We start from the raw sequence: 22,575 nt of genomic DNA, 5'->3' as shown, positions 1-22,575 counted from the left end.
AGCAGAAATGTCCCGGAGCGTGCAGCACAGACGGGGAGCTTGTGATCAGAGACTCACTGGTGATGAACTTGTGAATGGAGCCCCTGGAAGAAAACACAGGGCACTGCAGAGTTAACCTGGCAAGGACTGTTTCTCAGTGGGATCCCGCTGCTTTTCAGGGAGCTTTCTTTGCGAGCTGTGTTTTGGAGGAGCTGTGGGAGGGGGAGATGCTGCTGCTGCTGCACGTTCAGTGCGAAGCCCGTGGCTGTGATAGGCTGAAGGGACATGCATACTCTGCCTATATATGCTGGCAACTGCATCCTCTCTGCTTTGTAGCTGTCACTGAGGAGCAAAGAAGGGCAGTGAGAAGGGCAGGGGAGAAGCAAAAACCTTACCAACTTGCTGTAAGTAACATTCTTTGTCCTTAAGTCTTTATGGTTATTAAATTGAAGTAGGTACATTTGGATTAATGCAACAATTGGTTATGTAGAGTGGGATCTCAGTTAATAAACAGCCAGCTTGTGTTAGTTTAGGGATGATGATAACAATAATAGCATTTATTTTTAATCTGAGTTTGCACAATGTAGTATGCACCTATTTTGTTGTGTTTGCTTTTTTTAATATCTGATGTGTGTCAGCTGTAACTGTTTATATGCATGCATGTAGAATCCCATGTATACAAAAGTTTGTACCTTGTCTTTCCAAGTACAGCAGTGCTTGCAATAATAAAGCAGAACTTGAGAAATTCTCTGCCAAATATTCTCAAAAATTAAATTTCAAGATAAATTAAATGCATGACTTTTTTAGGGTGAAGTGTTCCTCAGAAATAACCCTTCCCCATCACTGTAGTAAGACCTCAGCAGGGAACATTGTGAGGTTGCAGACACTGTGCCAGTGACAGTAAATGAATACAGCCAGCAACTTCTGGAAAATGTAGTTCTTTAAATAAAATGCAGGGGCTATAAAATATACTCCTAATTCTTGACTAGTGCAAAGGTAGAGTACAGTGTAGATCCAGTTCCTTTTTACTTGTGCTGAAGTAGAATTCATCCTTTGGCTCTTTTTCTGGCGATACCCTATTGCCAGCAGGGGAAGTTCAGCTTAACAGTGGCAACAGCTGCAAAAACCTTCAGTTGGGTTCAGTAGCAGGAAGTTTTCGTGGCTTCGGTGGTGTCACTGAAACACCATGAGCCCTTAAATTACATTTTGGTCAGCAATAACCAGTTGGCAGAATAGAAAATGCACTTGACTCATATATTGGAAAGAGACACAGTTTTAGCTGTATTTGCTCAAAAAAAGTAAAGTTTTAGGTGCTATTAATGTGTCTATGCATTCTTCCTGTCTGCATTTATAAACAGGAGCTGTTAAAAGATTTTATTTTGTTAGCTGTTGTTTATTTTACTTTGATCAACTGGAGAAGAGGGAGATATAAAATTTTAATGCATCAAATATACCTCTCTCCTAATTTGCTCTTCTTTTACTCTTTTCCCTCTTTTTTTCTGCTTTTTCATCTTTTTTTCCCTTTTTCTTTCTCATAATGAATCTCCTGGTAGCATTTAGATATATTTTACATTCATATTTAGTAAATATGTATAAACTCACCCAGATTCTAAAATCATAGACAATGCCTTTTAACAGAAATAATGAATAAGCTGAATGTTACCAACAAAACACTATACCTATAAATATCTTTAGTAATTACTTGTGTGTAAACTACTCATTCGTATGGTTCAGTTTCAGATAAAGTAGAATACTGCTGGCAAATGAACATACGCAATCTAAAGATGAACAACAATTTTCAGTAACTTCAGTAAAATAAAATGTGTCTGTATTCTAATTTCAGTGCTCTGAGGTAGGAGTAGTTTAAAAAAAACAACAAAGGATCTGTCAACTTTAGATTGTGTAGTGTACTTGTCCTCTGACAAATTACAGCAAAATCAAAGACCAAGTAGTTTATATACGAATAAATAAAAAAAGATACACTGATATAATTTAAGGTTTAACATGGTTTTTCTTGGTTTTACCTGCAGTTTAGAGCAGAAATCAATCTTCTCCAGTAAAGTAGGATTTGATCAGAAGTATGCAGTGGTGACAATAGCCATTGATTCTTGCTGGGAACAAAAATGCTCAGGCAGAATATATGCTTGGTAAAATTGTATTTCATCAATCAGAGTGAGGCTGTCAATGAATTTGCATACAGGCTGCTCACAGTGTGGCAGAGGTTGATGGTTAGGCAGGGCATCTCCTGAGAAGCTGTGCTCTCCTCACTTGGGGTTCAGCTTGCAGATACTGAATATGCTGAAACTCATCCTGGGAGGTGTGGGATCTCTGAAAGTGTGGAGACTTTCTCACTCCTTAGAGGCCTTCAAGAAGATATACCACTATTAAATACTTTAGAAAGAGGCTTAGTTTATATGAAATTTCCCTTTAGTTTTGGAAACTTGGCTTGCATTATTTTGCAGTTTAAGTTCCTTCAAGCTAAGTGGATATTTTGACTGCATGCAGACTGTAACACTCATCCCTTCAGGAAGTACAGATTCTCTCAAACAGCATTTTCATTTTAAACCATAAGGCCTGAGTTCTCTGAAGTATTTTGCTTCTTAGAAAATCCCTATATTTAAAAAATATACTGCCATAGAGGGAAGGTCTCTCCCTATGCATTGTGTTGTTGCATTGTACATGAGCTTTATGTGCATACAAGAAGTAAAGATATTCTGTACTGGTAGAGAAATGAAGTAATTTGCATTTTGATAGTACTCACTAGTGAGCATTACAGTTGTCTGCTGGAGATGGCTTCCATAGCAAGTAGTACTTTCAAGCAGTGAAGTGAAATCTATAGCAAACAGTTCAGGAAGAGAATAAAAATAGGGATGAAAGGGTAAGTGGGTCTTGTCACTCACAGAGGAACAGATATAACATAGGAGGTGAAAAGGATGACCACTGTGTTCCTGCAAGGAGTATGCCTTCACAGTTACTCCATGAGATACATATATTACTGTACATAGTGGATTTTAGGAAGGAAGATGCATGAATAGAAAAAAGCAGATTTTTAATTTCTTGGTATTGCCTTTGGAGGAAAGAAGGGTTAAATACTTTGCTTCAGATTGAAGCAGTTTGACACACTTCACTGCACTGTAAGAGTATTAGAGATTAAGTAAATATTAGTTCATATCAATTTATAACAGTGCAACCACTGTAGCACATTTGGGATGAAAGGTTCAACCTTCAAATCTTAACATTTAAGCTTCCAGGTTCAGTTACTTCCATGCAAAACAGTGGATTTCCCCTGTAATTTAATTCTTTACCTGAATTTTGCTATTGCAACAGTGATTAATGACAGAAGCAGTGCAGCCAAAACAATGCTAGGATGAGCCAGTGAACCTCCTCTTCTTGGGAAGAAGTAAAATTACCCAATAACAAACAAGATCTTCACGATTAGACAAAATGTGTATTTTGTCAAATAGCAATAGACTAAACCCATGGAATGTGTATCTGATATTTAGATATAATATTTTATTTGCTTATCCTGATATCCAAAAAGAACTTTGTCCAAACTTCTAATAATAAAAATAACAATATCAGCATACTGTGTAGCAACAAGATGATGTAAATGTCACAACCTATAAAACATACCATGTCTGTTCTGGTAATTTGCTAAAATAAATTCTTTTTTTTAATAAAGTAAATTATTTTTTCTGTGTGTTTGTGAGCTGTGTTGAGCTTACACACAATATGATTTAATTTATACCATTTGATTTGTATTTTAGGAAAAGACCACGTGCTCCACAGAAGTTTTTTTGTTAAGAGGTCCCTTTTATTTGATTACTACCAAGTAAAGCTAGGGAGTAGTGTAGTGATGCTCTTATGCAGTGATGCTCTTACCTGCTGTACTTGGGGCTCGCTGGAACCACAGATGTGGAATGAGATACTCAGCCGAGGTGATCCGTGTGTAAAGGTCTGTAGGAATAACTGTAGCACAGTGGTGACCAACAGCAGTGATGGGAACACCAGTCCTCATGCTCTGAGTCAGTTCAGTCTCAGGCATCTCCAACTAATTTTTCAGTTGTTTGCTAAATTCTTTTTTTCATAGCTTTCTTCTCTGAAACCAGAGGGAAAAATAACAGATCACCTCATTCAAGTTCTTTAGGGCATGCTATAGCAATGAACCCATGAATGAAGTAGCATAAAAGAAATAATAATAGCATGACTTAAGAGTTAAGTTAGAGATGCCTTGAAAAAGAAGTTCAACAGTACAGTATTTAGATTTCTTCTGGCAAAAAATATCAAAACCAAAGAACAGAGCCTTGGTGTGTAATTACATTGCTGCCACAGAAATGCATATTGATTGCTGCAGTTCTTGCTGATTTCTTTAGCAAGTTTTATTAAAATTTTGAACAATGAACAAAGATGTGTTAAATGAAAATGCACGTAAGATTTAGGGGGTATGGAAGAAATGGAATCATCCTGATTTTAAAGGAGTAGAAACAAAACTGCTTGCTTAAACACAGATTTTCAAAAGGGAGTTGACACACAAAGCTGCCCACTGCCCATTCCAGGACTGTAATGACCCCTGGTAATGTATTTCCAGCAACTTAGTAGCAAGATATGAGAAAGGTCATAATACACTTTTATGAAAGGTAGAGACAGAGCCAAATAAACACTTACATGATGATTATAGAGAATACTAAAACTCTAGTAAAATAGCAACAGGAGCAACCATCTCTCCATCTCTGGGGATCTAGAAGTCCCTACTGTTCCCATCCTTGCTCTCCCAAGTATTTTGTGACCTGCAGCAGCACCCTGTCTTCTTTAATAGAAGTAGCAGCTGCTCCACGCAAATCCCAGATCCTCTGTTTGTAGCAGCAGAGATGTATCTAAGACAGTGCTTGTTAATGTCTTTCTCTTGTGATGTTGCAGTACTAATTCAAATATAATAAAGCCCAGGAAGTTCTCTTTTCTCAAAATTATGTCCTCAGTTAGAAATCATTATCACAAATATTTGATATCTGAAAAATTGTCTCCTACTTATCTAATATTCACATTGTGCTTAATATAATTATTTCCTTACAAAGTGAAGATCTACAGGTGTGTGAGCTAAGCACAATAGTTCTTGAGACCAGCAGTGAATATTCTCTTTTCTCTTGCCAATATTCTGACTGGATTGCAAGGAACAGTATCCCTCAGTGTGAGCATATAAAGACTCTGGGACACTTTTTTGGTACTCAGTGAATAAAAAGTTTCAGCCATATATTCACTTGAGTACTCAAAATGCACAGCTAGACAGAGTAATAAAATTGTGTGGGCCAGGGTGGCGGGAGCAGGCACTGTTATATCATGAATTTATGTTTGCAGAGCACTTTGCAGGTGAACTCCAGCTCATCTCAGCTGAGCCACGTATCATCTTGAATGTGCTCACACAGTCTGCCTATCTCAAAGAACTCCTGGAGCTGCAGCCCAACATCTTAGAAATATGGACTGCCTCAGACAGAGTTTCCTCACATTCTCCTGCAAAACAATACAGATCAACTTGAAGTGAATTCTTTTTGAAACCTCACTAAGAAACAAAGTTTTGTAGATGACAAAGCATGTGCATTTACAGTGAAAGAGTAAAGAAGCTAGATCTTGAGACAAGACAGGAGTTGAGAAGCAGATAAAATGACAGGGCAGCAGAGTGGATCACTGTGATAACTGTGATTATTATAGCTTGTTATTACAAATTATAATAGAGACACACAGCCAGCTATTTTCTTACACTTATTCTCCATAAGGCAGGTGGGAGCTGATTATGTGCCACTTAACAGCGCCACATACTTGTGTCACCCAGCAGCTGTAGGAAATAAATCTGTAATTTTGAATCTTCATTAATGTATTTCTACTGTTCTTCTGTGCTAAACTTATTGTCTGAATGTATTAATCTAATCTACTCATGTCATGACCATCTGAGTCTTCCTATAGATCCCATGAATAACAGGTTTAAAACTAGTAAAATTCTCTTTCAAAAATGATTATTTTTTCTCTTTCTTTTCAGGTGTTTTTCTGAGAATAAGCCCTAAGCTCTGATACCCATGGATGCTGCAGAATTCCGCAAGAGAGGGAAGGAGATGGTGGACTATGTTGCGGATTACCTGGAGAAGATAGAGAAACGACAGGTGTTCCCAGATGTGGAACCAGGATACCTACGGCCCCTCATCGCAGACTGTGCACCCCAGGATCCTGAGAGCTTTGAGGATGTCTTTAAAGACATTGAGAAGATCATTATGCCAGGGGTAAGGAAAATGGAACTGTAGTGCAATGTTCAATACTGCATTTAGGTTTTCAAACACCTTAAAGAAAGTGGGGGTTTACCAACATAAGTACCCCCACTGATTAACTTTTAGAAGGCAGGAGTCAGCTTTACATGTTGAATATGATCTAACTAATGTTTTCCATTCTTCCTAGAAATAATCAAATCATTCTTTTGCTTCATGCATGGTTTACTTTGAAAATAATTCCCTTTCCTCCCTTGAACTGGTTAAGGCAAAACTTCATAACTTTCAGTTTCATGTGATATTTTTACTACTTTCATAGCACAGTAAATATTTTACAAAATAGTATTTTTATTAGTCTGCTGTGCCTAAAGTGTTTCTTCAAGCTGCTCTTTAAATGTTAAAATTCTCTTAGGAGACTTCTTTTTATTAGAGAGTTGACTAGAAAGGATTCTTCCCAATACTTGTTCTGTTGACTTACTCTCCTAAATGTCAGCTACTTCTCATAGCTTCTAAGGCAGACGACTACTGCCTAAATATTGGTCCTTGAATAGATCAGTATTGGACAGACAATGCAGAACTGCTGGCAAAACATCTGGCATTTGTTCAGGCCTGAAATTTTCTTGTTTTTCCACTCATGGTGCACCTTTTTTGTTTAAATATGTACTTGTCTCCTTAGGCCTCTAAGTAGCTTGAAGAGAACTGAATTATTAGCAAAAGTTAATCAGGAATCTCTCCTCTGGATCTCCTCAATAAGCACTTTGTATTTCTTCTCTAGATGCAGCTAGGTGATATGATTGTGATGGGACTGGACACCACAATCAAATTGACTTTAGTCAGTGTACTATGATGCCAATTCCTTTTCATTGACCAATGTAAATATTTGATATTCAGTATGATTTTATCTTGTTTTCCTTGGAGCCAGCCTGCTGTACTTTAACAGGCAAAAGCTCCACTGAAGTCAAGTGAAACCTTTGCACTCTTTTCAAAGATTTGAGGAGGAAGTCTTAAATCCAAGAGAATTAAATCAATGCAGATTAGATAAGAGAATTATGTCCAACACGTGCAAATACTTTAATTGCTGCTCATAGATATAATTGCCTTTTCTTTTTCATTGGAGGAAAATAGTAATATCTGTGAAGTAGAAGAGAAAACACTTTGAACACCTGAGAACTTTCAATAAAATAATGATGCATTAAGAAATAATAGATGAATCACTTGAGAGTAGAAAGTGAGACATTGAATTCCAATTATGTCATCAACATGTCATGTTCTCTCTTAACTAAATTGACTTTTCTTGATATTTATGTGCCCTGCAAACAAATTTGCTTTTACAAAGTGATACATTCTGAAGAAAAATTGTTCTATCCTAAATTTTTCCACTGGTGTGAAATGTTAGTGACACAAAGAACACAATAAAATTCCCCGTTCTTATAGTAATTCTGATTCTACCCATGTTGCTTATACTTAATTCCAGAGACTCACATGGGTACAGAACCACGAGGTCCTGTATAGTAAAGATTGGATGGTATCTCGAGATCATTTAGTCCATCCCCTCTGCTCAAAGCTGAGTCAGCTAGAGCAGGTTGTTCAGGACTATGTCCTGCTGGTCACTGAGTGTCTCCAAGGATGAACTCTGCTATCCTGTTCCAAAGTTGGATCACCCTCGCAGTAAAAAAGCTTTTTTTTATGTTTAAGTGGAATTTTCTCTATTTCAGTTTGTGCACATTTCTTATTGTCTTGTCACTGGGTACTTCTGAGAAGAATCTGGCTTCATCTTTACACCTTCCTGTGAGATGTTTATACATGAACAAGGTATCCCCTGAGCTTCCTGCAGGCTGAACAAGCCCAGCTCTTTCAGCTGCTTGTCGCATCACAGATACAGCAAGCAGTTGATCATCTCCATGGTCTTTCCCCGGAATCACTCCAGCATGTCTTTGTTCCTTGTACTAGAAAACCCAGAACTGGATGTAGCATTCCAGGTGTGGCCTTTCCAGTGATGCATAGAAGGGAAAGATCAACTCTTTTGACCTTCTGGCAGCAGTTTTGTTACCATGGCCCAAAATGCTCTTGGGTCACAGTGTTTGCTGCCAGGGTGCATTGCTGGCTCATGTTCAGCTTGGCCACCAGGTCCATTCCTTCTGAGCTGCTCGCCAGCCAGTTGATCCTGGCTCTGTATGGGGCCGGGGGTTATTTCTCACCAGGTACAGGCTTTTGCATTTCTTGAGTCAACTTCATGGGATTCCTGTTGGCCCATTCTGCAGGCAGTTAAGGTCCCTTTGAATTGCAGCATGACCACACAGTGTTTCAAACACTCCTCCCAGTTTTATGTCATCTGCAACATTGCTGAGGGTGCACTCTATCCCATATCAAGGTATTTAATGAAGTACTGGCCTTTCCTGTTCATTCTTCATGTGACCTAGCCTTGAACACTTCCAGGGATGGAGCACTCACAACCTGCCTGGGCAGTTGTTTCAGTGCCTCACCACCCTCACAGTAAAGAATTTTTTTTTTCAAATGTATAATCTAAACCTACTCTCAGTTTAAAATCATTCCCTCATGTCCTATCACTACATGTCCTTGCAAAACGTCTCTCTCCATCTTTCTTGTAGGCTCCCTTTAGGTACTGGATGGCCACACTTAGATCACCCCAAAGCCTTCTCTTTTCCAGGCTGAGCAATCCCAATTCTCTCAGCCTGTTCTCACAGGAGAGGTGCTCCATTCCTCTGATCACCTTGATATCCCTCCTCTGGACTCGTTCCAATAGGTCAATGTCCTCCCTTGTACTGGGGGTCCTAGAGCTGAACACAGCAGTCCAGGTGGGGTCTCACCAGAATGGAGGAGAGGGGCAGAATCCCCTCCTTTCCCCTGCTCCCCTTGCTGCTTTGAATGCATCCCAGGGCACTGCCTTCACCACTTCTTTCCTCTTGGTAAATGCTCAGTCCCACACCCTGTCCCACATTTTCGTCAGTTCCTCCACAGTTTCCTGTGTTAGGTAATTATCAATGCACTCCAGAACCCTCCTGACTGATCGTGTTCTGCTATGTTGTCTGTCCAGCAGATGTGAGGACTGTGACCTGTGAACGTGAGATTTCTTCCAGCTGTCTGAATGCTGCACTCATGTGCTTCTTCTGGTCAGGTGGTCTGTAGCAGACGCACACCCCCAAATATTGCCCATTTTGATATCTTCACCAGTCCTGACTCACAAGTTCTTGACTGGCTCATTGTCCATTCTTAGGCAGAGGGCAGTGCATTCCTGCTGTCCTCTTCCATAAAGGACCATCCTCTGCCTCGCCTTCCTGGTCTGACCTTCCTGAAGGGCCTGTCCTCATCTGCTGCAGAACTTCAGTCATGCAGGCAATCCCACAGCATCTCTGTGATCCCAGTGTAATCACAGCCCTGTACCTGCACTCAGCCTTCTGTTTCCTTCTGCTTGCTCCCCGTGTGCTGTGCCGCAGGTGCTTCAGAGAGGCACACATTTGTCTTGATTCCCGATAAAAGATGTGAGAGCTCCTCTGTCTTGCCCCTGCCCTAATGCTGCCCTCTCAGCACTTCCTAATTTATGTAGATACACTGGGGATCAGTCTGTTTAGCCTTAGCTTCTTTCTGAGTTCTCTCATGTCCACGTTATCCTTCCCCCTTTGCTTGCCTGCTTGGTCCATCTTCCTCCCTTGGTTGTGGGTTTCCTGTCCTTCCCTCATCATTCCTAGTTTAAAGCTCTCCTTACCAGGTTATCCAGCCAGTCTGCAAAGATATTTTTGCCCTAATTGTTCAGGTTATATTTTCCCTTTTCCCTTAATCTTCTTCCCGTGTTTTTCCTGACAAGAATAACATTTAAAAGTACATATAGTGTTTTTCATCTATAGCATTTACCCACTGTTTGACCAGGGAATATCTCATATCCATTTTATAAATAAAGAGCTTCAGAAAGGGCTTTTTCAGAAAGAATAAGTAATATGACATACCATAAACCCTTGTTTTGACTGTAAGCTGTTTGTGGCCCATAAGTGATTCTTGTTTCATTCATGTTGACATCTTTACTGTGTTAGTTGTGTTCAGATACTTGCTACTTATTGTATGACTAAAAATGTGAAAACGATGTTCCTTCAGATGGGCAGGGATCAATTAATTGTGTGAAATGATAATAATGCAGTATCTATTGCTGTCTTCACCCTGTAGGAGAAAAGCATTCGTGAGCAGTGAAACTTCTTTATGGAGACTTATTGTGAAATGTAAGGTAGACCTACAAAGGGCAGTCCACCTAATGATACTGACAATAATGGCACTAGATTCCTGATTTTAACACAGAGACAGAGGTAATAACTGCAGAACTCTGATCTCCACAGCAGGCAGACAGTAGGAAAGGATCACAGTCACCTTTCACTGTCAGATTTGCTTTGCTGTCCTTCTTTTTTAGAACCAAAAATCATCAAGTGTAGTTGTAACTGCAAATTGTGGTATTCAAGATGCTAATTTTCCTCACATTTGATCTATTAATCTATCAACTTTCAGCTGAAGTTAGTCAGCTGACTAACTACCACCTATCCTTAGTGTGTGGTAAAGGAAGACTATTGCTTACATCAAGCAAGCCAGGGAAAGATCCTTAGAAGAAATCTTGGAAATAGAATGTCTCTGAGAAGCACTAGAGTGGTAATTAGAGTGAACCCAAGACATTTGTATATCATTATTTATCAGCAGAGGGCAAAAAAACCAGGCATCAATTATGTCAAGCTCTTTGCAATATCTGACTAAGTGTATCTGTTCCAACATAGTGAAAAAAAAGAATTTTACAGCTGCTTCAAGGGATGGGGGAAGGGGAGGCAGGAGGAAGAAGCGCAGCTGCACTTGCCCCAGGGCTTTTAGCTTTTTTGTTTTGTGTGAGTGGTGCAACTGGAATCTGCTGTGTTTCATCAAGCAAATGGCTCCCAGCAAGCAGTCAGTTTAACTTGATTAACCTAAGATGAATGTCACAAGTCTTACAGATCACAGAGGATTAGAGCTGGGGAGATGAACAGTGGCAGCTCTGGCTCATTATGGACATCAGTGAAAGTCTGTGCATGTGGACCCTATTGGGGACCATTGCTTCTTGAATATTTTATTGTTTTCCTGTGGAGAGCCACATCCCATCCAGGTTTTTTTTTCTGATTTGTGAAGGAAGACATTTGCCACAAGATCTCTAAAAGTTCGTTGCAGCAAAGAAGGATATCCTGACTAAATACGAGATACAGCCGAAGAGGTTCAGAGTGGCTTGTCTTTGGATAACTGATTTGACGGGTTTCAACCTAGTGACCATTAAAAATGAAATCTTGAACATAGCAGGTACAGGGCTAGTTTAGACAGTGGAAAATTGTAATGGATAGGAGATGTTTTCATGTGAAAGAGATAGGCACATTTGAAATGGGTACACTGCAGCAGGGAAAGTGATACCTTATTCATTCTGTCAAGAGTTAAGGCAGTTTCCCCTTAGCATGGTCCACATCCCTTAAAGAAGAGCTGGTTGTTGGCATGAGGAAGGTTAGAAGATTAGAAGAAACAGATTATTTGCAGCATGCAGAATAGTGTGGTACAGCAATCCCTGAGTTAGCTCTAGAACCAGAAACCTTATCACAGACTGGGAGAGAGGAGAGTACAAGCTAAAATTCATCAGAGAATGAATGCAGAACAAAACAGCACAGAAACACTGAACTCAGGCAAGAGAGAATATATAGTTGTTCTATCCTCCAGCTGTAACAGAAGAATTCTAATATTAAGAAGGAAATAAAATGATGTAAGAAAAGGCTAGCCTTCAATAACTCAGCAGCCTCTAGACTTCCAGCTATGAAAAAAAATCTTACACAGATCTGCTGAATTCTTGCTTACAGCTGTGGAAGCACTTTTTTCAAAAACTTGCCTTTTTGAATGTAAAAGCTGTTTTTGCCAAACATATCACATATCACATTATTTCCACTGAACACTGCTGTGTGGCTGTGCATTTCCTGCTTCCAAATTTTATTAGATTGGAGTTGTGGAGCACTATAAAGTATCTCTCAGATCCTTAAAATTGCTTGGATGTTACATAAGAGAATTCTAAACATTGCTTTGGCAAGAAAATTGACTACCATTTATGCAGTTACCATGTTGTTCTCTCATATTAGTTCATACAAAGTGGAATTGTATGTAAGTCACAACTTGTAAAAGGGAGATGAGAGTTTAATTTTCTACAGAAGGTATTGTATACTGGGATGGGTTGTTTCATTTTTTGCTGAGGAGCTGTTTGGTCAGATGCGCTGCGTGAGAATTAAAAAACAATATGAGAGTGTGGACAAGAGAATTATGTGGATTTCTGCTGCACTGAAGACACTCTTCCTATGTCTGTTGCATGACAGAGATGGAAAACCAAAATACCAGAGAGTCCTTGATGGTAGAGACTCAAGAGCAGTGAGCCTGAGCTTGCACAGAAGCTCAGGCTGCCATGACCCACACAGTTCTTGTGTTCTAGGAAGAAAAATTGATAACTCTGATTTTGGAGCCATTGGGGGGTTGGGGCGAGAACTTACTTATTTTTATTTTGAGTAAAAGAGAGATAATAAAATCGTAAAAAAAAACAAGGTAAGTTTTTCTAAAAAATAGGATCCTCTGTTACAGCCAGCTAGTCAAGACCTGTTGGCTTGTCACAACCTCTAACCTTTTTTGATTTTGTGACAATTTGTTTCTGCTTCCTGTATTTGTTAAAAATAACTATTTTCCACTTATTACAGGTGACTCACTGGCACAGTCCGTACTTTTTTGCCTACTTCCCTGCAGCCTCTTCCTTCCCAGCTCTTCTTGCAGATATGTTGTGTGGTGGAATAGGATGTGTGGGCTTCTCTTGGGTGAGTTTACTCTGGTGTGTGATAATGGTGCTTCACCTTGCCAGAATTTTAAGTATTTCAGTAACATTGTACAATGAAATTACTGATTATTAGCAGTAAAGTCACAGGAGGATTTTTGTAGGTAAATTTCCTTGATTAACTAAGAGTTTTCACCTAGACAGCCTGAATGATTCCAGGAATAAAGGGCTATTTCCTCATACAAGTTTTGCTCTTGAAAAATCACCAACATTTAGAATTAGTGATAGCAATGCAAACATACTGGTAACCCAGTAATAAGTATGACTATAGTTTAGCAGCCATTGATGTTATTTATCTTCTCATCTGGATGAATGGAAAATTTTATTACAACCCCCACATTCATATGAGGTATACTCTTCTCAAAAGAGGCTGGTATTTGGTGTTGAGAAAAAATATGCAATATTCAAATCCTAGCTTTGACATTTGATAGTCATGGTTCTATGTAAGGCCTATTTTAACATTTTTTAGTACGTGTTAGAAACTATATGCACAAAATGGTCTTCAGGTCCCTAACTTGGCTGGTGACATTAGTGATCTAGTCTGTATAGCAAAAGGAAGAGAGAAAGAGAGAGAATTATTCTTGCTCTGGTAGATCTGATTTCTCTTCATGGTCTAGTGAGATTATTCCCTCTGCTCTATTTTTCAACACAGGCTGCAAGTCCAGCTTGCACAGAGCTGGAGACAGTCATGCTGGATTGGCTAGGGAAGATGGTTAATTTGCCTGAGGAGTTTTTAGCTGGGAAGGATGGCCAAGGTGGAGGAGTCATTCAGGTAAGAGGGGAAATGAAAAAAAGAATACAGATTGAGTTCGTGAAATCATGATTTTGTAAAATCTTTATACTAGGACACTAATGAAGGAAATATATATTTTTTTTGCTGCCACATGGGTTCCTTCAAATTTCAGAAAGACTGATGGTCTGTGAGAATTCTGTAGGTGGGCAGGATCATTCATGAAAGTAATGCTGATGTTTTTAGAGCAGCTGATTTCTAAAACACTTCTCAGTGAAGAATTGTTAGTAGTTCAATTTAAAATTTAGGCTTGAAATTCAAATCACAATTGTGTAGGATGGAGACTTTAATTTTTTACCCAGTGAACTAAGGTTAGAAGTCTACCTTTTATATGTGCAATTTTTTATTTCAGTCAGTTTCCAAAGAACATTGAAGATAGACTTTGATAAATAGAAATAGCTGAATGTAGTAAAAAGTATATAAATTTTTGCGAAAGAAGTTGAAATTTCTTTAAGTTTTTCTTATATAACAAAAGGAAATACCAGAATATTATAATAAAGTGAAGAGCTGTTTAAAATGTGAACCTAAGAAGTTCTATCAACAGATAAGACAATTTTGAGACTACACTGCATATCCAAACCAGAAAAAAGTCCCCAATCTTTGACATTGCTGAATGAAACTTACAATATCTGAGCAGGTAACATAGACAATAATGAATATATCATCAATGGGCAATCTTGGTCCTAGATGGACTTGCACCTGTACCAGTATACACCTATACCAGTGTATTTCCAGTATAGTTCTTTACTCATCTGCTTGCTCTGTTAGTATTTTTATCATTACGATCGCTAGGGAGGGCTTTATGTTCAAGAAATCAAACTTCCCTCATGCATGTAGCAGCATCTATTTTGTACCAGTCAAAGCAAGCAATTATGCCTGATTGTTATAGGCAGGAAATATTGCCCCTCCAGGCTGACAGTGCTGGATTGCCCATAATTTTCATCAGAAACTGGTCATTTTCAGAATCGAAAGTGGGCGCTCTGTTCCAGCTTATGATGCAGTCATTTGGGCTGCAGATCTTCTTGCCTTGCTCTTGAAACAGTAATGATCCAAGCAAAAGAGCATGAGGCAAAGACAACGTGTGTGAAAGTGCCAGTCATTCTGTTCCTAAATGCCAAGTAATTATTGTGCTATTGGGTAAAACTGAGCCTGTGAAAATTGCCTCTTAATTACATTTGAAAGTCTATGTCAATATGAAGCACTTTGTTGTTCTGTGCAAGATGACACTTCAAAATGGCAAAAGATGAAAGAAAATTTCAGTTCAGAGCTCTGGTGGACATAAACATCAGCTCTTGCTGATATTTCCTCCGCCTCTTGAGCCTGCTTGCCATGGCAACCTTTGTTTGCCTGTGGTAAAAGCAAAGGTATCATCATCCTTCACTTAATGCAGAATGCAGCATTCAAGAGGAGAAAAAACAGCTTTCAAAAATAAGTGAGAAAGCAACTTTCTTCCTGAAGTTTGTAACCTGCTGCTCATTCTAGATAAATTGCTGGAAAGTGTACCTGCTTTGAATTTTAAAGAGTTTTCTTGCTCTGCAAAGAAAAAGTATTTTAGGGGTGAGACAAAATTATATTTGGCCTGGCAAAGAACGCCGCTGATTTATCTTACTTGTCAGTTAGCCAAGTAGTTCAAGAACCAAGGCAGTTTTTTTTTTTCCCTCAAAATATTTAGCACAAGACTTTGGTGCCAAGTGTATAGAAGAGCTTTGCAAACCAAGCTCTGCAAGCAGTGTAAAAAGCTTCAGTGTAAAAAAGGTGACTAAGTATAAAAAAAGTCATTTATGGAAACTGAGGCAAGGGGGAAAAGCCTGTGTCTATCCTGAGACGTCCAAAAGTATTTCCAGGTTGCTGGATTCAAGTACCTTTAGGCTATGTCCCAGCAAAATTCAGGAGGCAAAATTCAGCTGGGCAGTAGGCCCTTGTCTTTTCATCCTTGTTTCTGTAAAAGGAAATTCATACAAGAACTGTTGTATACATTGGCTACGCACCAGCATAGATGAAGAGCCAGGATATCTTGGTGCACTCCATAGGAAGCAGAGGCTATCCTTCAGCCTAAATCATTTGCCCACCCAGCCAGGCAATCACCAGAATAGTGGGGGCCTATATTTCCAGATCTCAAATTAATGCCTTAACCTCTTTAATTTCTTACAGCCATTTCCTTTTATGTATTAAGGCCTATTTTTGTAATATGTGTATTCCATTCATATCCTGGAAATGCACTAACAGTGTAAAATTTACACTAACAGTGCAAATTTCAATTCAGCTATTTTGAATTTTTAGACAGAAAAATGAAGATTTCTCCATGTTCTGATATTGTGATGAGAGCTCTGTCTGGCTACAGACCATACACAGAATAACATTATTTAAGGAGATTGCGAAATTATGTTTTCTGTAATTAATAGACCAAATTTGCTTTGTGCCTTGCCTCCACATGGAAGTTCTACCTTACTTGACCAAAAGGAGTAATTGTATCCTAATTCCATACTGTATCTGTAATAATTCCCTCAGTTACCATAATACTGTATGCAGCAGCAGCAGGAGGTATAAAAAATGCACAAAAAATGCAAACTAGTGCACAAAACTCTCCAGCTTGTGTTTATGCCTTGGGGTCTACATTCATCAAATCTCACACTACCAAAAAGGCAGATAAAATATATTCATCATTGGCAATACATTCAATGAATGCTCTGGGACTGTCCTTTTCCCGAATTACTCCTTTGAATTTGAGTTGGATTGCATTCATTCACTGTTGAGATGTTGACTTGTGTAGAAGGGAGCTTGGTCTCATATGAATAGCTCAGCCAACTTCAGTGTAGGAGAAAGTCTGAACACACTGGAATCATTCTCACATATTAAATCTGTCAGATCAGGCTCATCTTCAGGGAAATAAAATTGCTTTCCAAATATTTAAACATTTGTTGTAATTAGCAAGTATACTCAAGTCTTCAACAGAGGTAGGAGAGAATTTTGGTATAGGACAAGAAACATCACTCCAAAATTAGTTTGTTGGCACTGGGGTTATTTCTGAGACAAAGATACTAAAATTAGTGACTCTATTCAGAGCACTGTTATGATTCACATGATGTTTGATCAACTTTGAAAGTACCTAAAAACTTCATCTTGCTTAGAGACTCCCCAGTACATTGAAATTTATGAACATGTATTTATAAACTACTACTTATAGTTTAAAAGAGTAGTTTAGAGCATGTTTCAGGTGCATTTTCAAGATGAAAACTGTAAAAAGAATTTCTGGGAAGTTGTAGTCTGTGAAATTTACTAAATAAAAATAATAAATTGATACAAAAAATTATTTTTGTTATCACAGAGTATCCAAGACACATTTTAAACTGATGTTTTGTGAGTCAAAGTGCAATTTAGAAGTTGTCTGTCACTGTTCCTTTCATCTTTGTTGGTGATGAAGAAAACATACATAACTAATACTTCGAAGTGCAATTAGCTATATTGAATCATAGCAGTTTTGGTTTTTCAGTGTTTTTTTTCTCTTTAAGTCACAATAATTTACTTGCCCAAGGTAATTCTAATATGAAAGAAGGTGTATAATTAGGCATGTGTCTTGATAGAAGTGAGAGCTGGCATTCAGGTTGTGATGGAACTTAGATGTGCAGAAATCCAGAGTAACAGATATCAATGGTTACTCTGACATTGTTATGAATTAAGAGCAGACTGGTGCCTGGTTTGAGAGCCTTTTCACGTACATTTAAGTCTTTGTGAGTCCAATTTTTAGCATTTTTTCAGCCTTGGTTGCAAGGCTGTTGCCTAAACTTAGCAAGCATAGAGATTTAAGAGAAAAGGCAGAGGCATTGGGAAGGAGGAGACCAAGATCAAACAGAGATTCCTCCCTTGCTGTCAGACATATTTTTAAAAAACATAAGATTGCGCAGTTTCTCATCTGCATTTTCTGTTAACTACTTCACAGATTAACACAGAATGAATGTTGCTTTTCTTCTTCTGCAATGTTTTCATTTTGAATCTTCCCTCAATTTATCCCACAGGGAAGTGCAAGCGAGGCCACCCTGATTGCACTGCTTGCTGCAAGGACAAAGATTATCAGACAGGTGCAGTCAGAGAAGCCTGAGCTAACAGAAACAGAGATCATGGGCAGGCTGGTGGCTTATGCTTCTGATCAGGTGAGTACCTCTCATTAACTTGGAAACACAGTGTCTATACTTAACAATTTCAGCCATCTGAATAGGCAGGTGAATTTAGCATAAACTCTTTGGATTGGTGACTATTTGATTTTGGTTGTTTAAATCTTACTGTACATCATAAGTGTGTTCCACAGGGTCTGTATTGGGATCAGTGTTGTTGAACATCTTCATAAATGACATAAACAAAGGGATTGAATGCACCCTCAGCAAATTTGGAGATGACACCGAGCTGAGTGGTGCAGTTGATGCACCTGAGGATGGGATGGCATCCAGAGGGACCTGGACAAACTTGAAAATTGCTCCATGGGAATCTCATGAGGTTTAACAGGACCAAGTTCAAGGTGCAGCACCTGGATCAGGGCAATCCCCAGTACCAACACAGGCTAGGGGATGAACAGATGGAGAGCAGCCCTGCCCAGAAGGACTTTGGAGTGCTGGTGGATGAGAAGCTGGACATGAGCACACAAAGTGTGTTTGCAGTCCAGAAAGCCAAAAATGTCCTGGGCTGCATCCAAAGCAGTGTGGGCAGCAGGGCCAGAGAGGGGATTCTGTCCCTCTGCTCTGCTCTGGTGAGACCCCACCTGCAGGGCTGCAGTCAGCTCTGGGGGCCCCAGCATAGGTGGGACATGGACCTGTTGGAGCAAGTGCAGTGGGTGGAATCAAGATGATCAGAGGAATGAAGTGCCTCTTCTATGGGAAAAGGATGAGAGAATTAGGATTGCTCAGCCTGGAGAAGGGAAGGCTTTGGGGCCACGTAATTATGACTTAAAGTCTGTATGAAAGACATTGAGGGACTTTTTACAAGAGCATGTATAGGACAAGGGGGAATGATTTTAAACTGTGAGTAGGGTGATTATATTAAAGAAATTATTTGCTGTGGGGGTGGGAGGCACTGGAACAGGTTGTCTATAGAAGCTGTTGATGTCCTACCTCTGGAGGTGTTCAAGGCCAGGATGTATGGGGTTCTGTGCAACCTGGTCTAGTAGAAAATGTCCCTGCCCATGACGGTGGGATTTGCACCAGCTGATCTGCAAGATTCCTTCCAACCCAGGCCATTCAATGATTCTGTGGTAAGTGAACTGGAATGTCATATGTGCTTTCATAATATAAAGGATAAATATCCAGATGTCAGTGTTAAACACCTTTATAAAGAGCTTGTTTGAAGTAAATAAGGATAATTAAATAAGATATTAATTTCAGTCATGTTTAGTAAGTCTAGGGTACCTTTTGTTACATCCAGTCTTCTGTGTCCATCTGTGCACACAGTATTTTCTTCCTCCAAGCACATGTGCAAGCAGACATCCTCTCCCTATATGCATGCATGGGTACAGATGCCTGTATGCAGAAAAACCTAATGCATTAATAAAATCAAATCAGTCACAGTACTTGAAGAAGTGAAAACTTTTTTTCTTTTAAAAAAGAAAACCTTTAAGATATCCATCTGCCAATCAAACTAAGAAATCTTGTAAGGAAACAGAAAACATAATCCTTGATTTCTGACTGTGAGTGGTATTTAGCAGACTGAGTTACACTAAATTCTCAGCAGGCCATGACTAAGAGAGGCTTTTAATGTTAATGAAAACAAATTCTGCTCATGTGAGTTCTGCTGCTGCTGTTTCTGACACTGTAATCCTACTGAAGGGCCATGCAGTGTTGTTTCTCTTATTATGTGTGACATTTTATTACCTACATGTCAACGAGACAGAAAAAAACCCTCTCTTAGTACTTACTGTTTATATTAAAGTAATATCGGATGTGCAGAGTAAAATGGCCAGGTTTCAGCCTTACTTTAATTTACTACTAAGTGTATGTTAGAGAGCACTGTAGAAGTTAACACCACACTTACTCTTTGCTAGTGGGAAGAGGGATTACTCTTGCGTGGTGAGGAGATTCAAGACAAGAAAATATGAGAAAAGATAACTGCTTTCAAGAGGCACAAAGGATATTTATCCTTTCTTTTTGTTTGTTTGGGACACTAAGGTCAGTATTGCACAGACCACCAGTCCCAGAGCTCCGACCAACCCAGTGATGCACAAAACCTTTTACTTGTTTTGACTTTTTTGTCCCATATAAGAGGCTGACCTGAAATGAGGACTGACAGGCCTTCCTGCCTACTGAAGGTCAGAGGATCTTATGTTTACAGAAGGATTTGCCTTAAGATACTGCTGACCTTTCCAAGCAGATTGTTGCCAAGCTCACCATTCCTTCTGCATTAAGAACAGACCTGTGTGACTCATACGCAATAATCCACAAAAGAAAGTTCAAGCCATTCTGTGGAAGGGAAAACCATTCACTGGTAGAGCCCAACAATACCAGAGTGCATCTGGAAAAGAATCTTGCTACAATTTTTGAGTCTTGATGAAGCAATTTAGGGATTCTGAATGGCTAACAACCTCAGTGTATTATTGGAGTTTGCTTATTTTCAATTCTAGTATAAAGAAGTTCTAAAATACTTTTTTCATTGTACACTTGAATGAAGTATGGTATTGCTATACCACACACCTTGTTTTCCACTTAAAAAGTTATATTTCAAGTCTAGGCTTCCTAATTTTTTCAAGTTGGTGCCTAATTAGTTACCAAAGTACATTGAAAAGGGGCACTACTGAGATACAAATTAATGGTACATCTGTCTTTAAAACATATCATTCCAGAAATATGTTTAGCTGAAAGGCAAAAACTTCATCTAGTCTAGTTCAACAAAATTCTGGATTGCCATTTTTGTGATTATATGCTAAATTAAAATAGAATTAATAAGCAGTCAGGCACTGGTAAGAATCAACAAGGAGATTGTGAATGAGAATAGTCATGATATGAAAAGGTGAGGCATTTTTCTCTTTCAAATTAATGATGATTAATGAAATTATAGAAGGTAAAATAGCTTTTCTGTTTGCTTGTTTTAATCATGCTTTAAAGGAGATTATTTTATGGTTAATGTACCTCTCATTGTTAAGGGAGTTTTTATTCCTGTTATTATTCTATTGTACTTCACAAATTTATGAGAATTTCTTAGTGATAACTATTTTTAATTTACAGAGATGTGATTTTAATTCCCCTGAAATAATATTCTTTTAGAAAATAAATGAAGTGAATTTTAAATAAAATAACATATTGGGAATGATCCTTACTTGCCTTAAAAAGTGAATGAATGATCAAACCACAATGCAGTTAGTATGTAATCAGGAAAAAATGGTTGTGTAAGAAAATATCTGTCTGTACCATACTGTGACATGTATAATTTTAGAGTTCAGAAAAGCTATACACCATAAAAATATGCTAGCAAGCACCTGAATCATTATCAGACAAGAGGATCGTCTGCATATCTTTTGATTGATCTAGCCCCAAATCCTGAAGCTCTACATCAATCCTACCACGTAAATTAAAGCTCTCGTTAAGGTTAATGGAACCTCTTATCTAATGTGATCATGACAATGGTCTCAAGGGTATGTCAGGGTTGCTATTAGTTTATTTTGTGTATGTGTGTATTTATGTATATGTAGATATATATATATATGTGTCCATCTACCTATAGGAAAGTGGAGAAGTATGTATCTATTACATATGATCAACAGCCCTAGGATCTCAAGTATGGCTTTACTTGAAAGGACTTACTTTTGTAGTTTGTAAATTCAAATGAACTTACATTCCAGTAAAAGGTATTGGTCTTAAAACTTGCCCATTTCCTTGTAGGCTCATTCATCTGTGGAAAGGGCTGCATTAATTGGCGCTGTGAAGATTAAAAATGTTCCTTCAGATGACACATTTAGTGTTTGTGGTTCAGCCCTGAAGAAAGTTCTGGATGAAGACAAAGCTGCTGGTCTTATACCTTTCTTTGTGAGTACTGGGTTTTAACAAATCAGTGGATTTAATGTTTCTGATAAGATGCTTTTGACATGAATAGATGGCCTCATCCCTAACAGAGGCACTGGTAGGCAGCTGGGCTAGAATACTAAGAGATGTTCAATGAGTGTTCTTCACATACCTTTTTGTGCAGAAGGAGAAAATAATTTGAGTAGCTGATTGCACGTCTCAACAAAATGATGTTTGGGGTCAATTTTGTAGTTACATGTAGCCCTGCAGAGTTTAATGTCCTAATTCCTGAATTCTGAACTGTTTACCTTTATTTTTCAGGTTTCCAGTTACAAATAAAACAAGTTTAAAGGCAATAAATTAAATTGTGCTAGCTCAAGCTCAAGTGTCTTCAAGAAACAATAGTTTCCTCTTGATAGTACTTTAGCAAAAAAAAATAAACCTCCCTAATATATCCCAAATATCATGAAGATCAGATGCAGTCAGGTACTTATGAGTAAGTAATTAATCTCCAGCAAGTGACCTATAGAGAATGCAGCTGTGGAAACTTTAGGTGTCACTATTTCTTCCACAGCAGGGCAGAAAAGGCAAATATAGTTATGTCTCAGTATCTTAAACTCATACTCCCCCAAGTTTTGACACAGAATATTGTTAGATTAGATAAAATTCTAAAGTTTGGTTCTACCATGATAAGTACCTGATCAAAAAGAAAAATTG

At 38.6% G+C, this 22,575-nt stretch overlaps 1 protein-coding gene across 1 annotated transcript in view; it reads left to right on the top strand.

Moving 5' to 3' along the window:
• Positions 1-319: 319 nt before the first annotated feature.
• Positions 320-22,575, top strand: part of DDC (dopa decarboxylase) — a 52,205-nt gene continuing 29,949 nt past the window's right edge. The window contains exons 1-6 of the mRNA XM_005427977.2: positions 320-383; positions 6,008-6,245; positions 12,962-13,075; positions 13,745-13,864; positions 17,896-18,030; positions 21,739-21,882. Of these exons, the coding sequence (XP_005428034.1) occupies positions 6,045-6,245; positions 12,962-13,075; positions 13,745-13,864; positions 17,896-18,030; positions 21,739-21,882 (714 nt within the window). The 5' untranslated portion in view covers positions 320-383; positions 6,008-6,044. The remainder of the gene's footprint in view (positions 384-6,007; positions 6,246-12,961; positions 13,076-13,744; positions 13,865-17,895; positions 18,031-21,738; positions 21,883-22,575) is intronic.

This window comes from Geospiza fortis, unplaced genomic scaffold, assembly GCF_000277835.1.
Source record: "Geospiza fortis unplaced genomic scaffold, GeoFor_1.0 scaffold362, whole genome shotgun sequence".
NCBI classification, from domain to species: Eukaryota; Metazoa; Chordata; class Aves; order Passeriformes; family Thraupidae; genus Geospiza; species Geospiza fortis.
The sequence above is the reverse complement of the archived record's forward strand: the minus strand, read 5'-3'. Positions and strand labels throughout refer to the sequence as shown.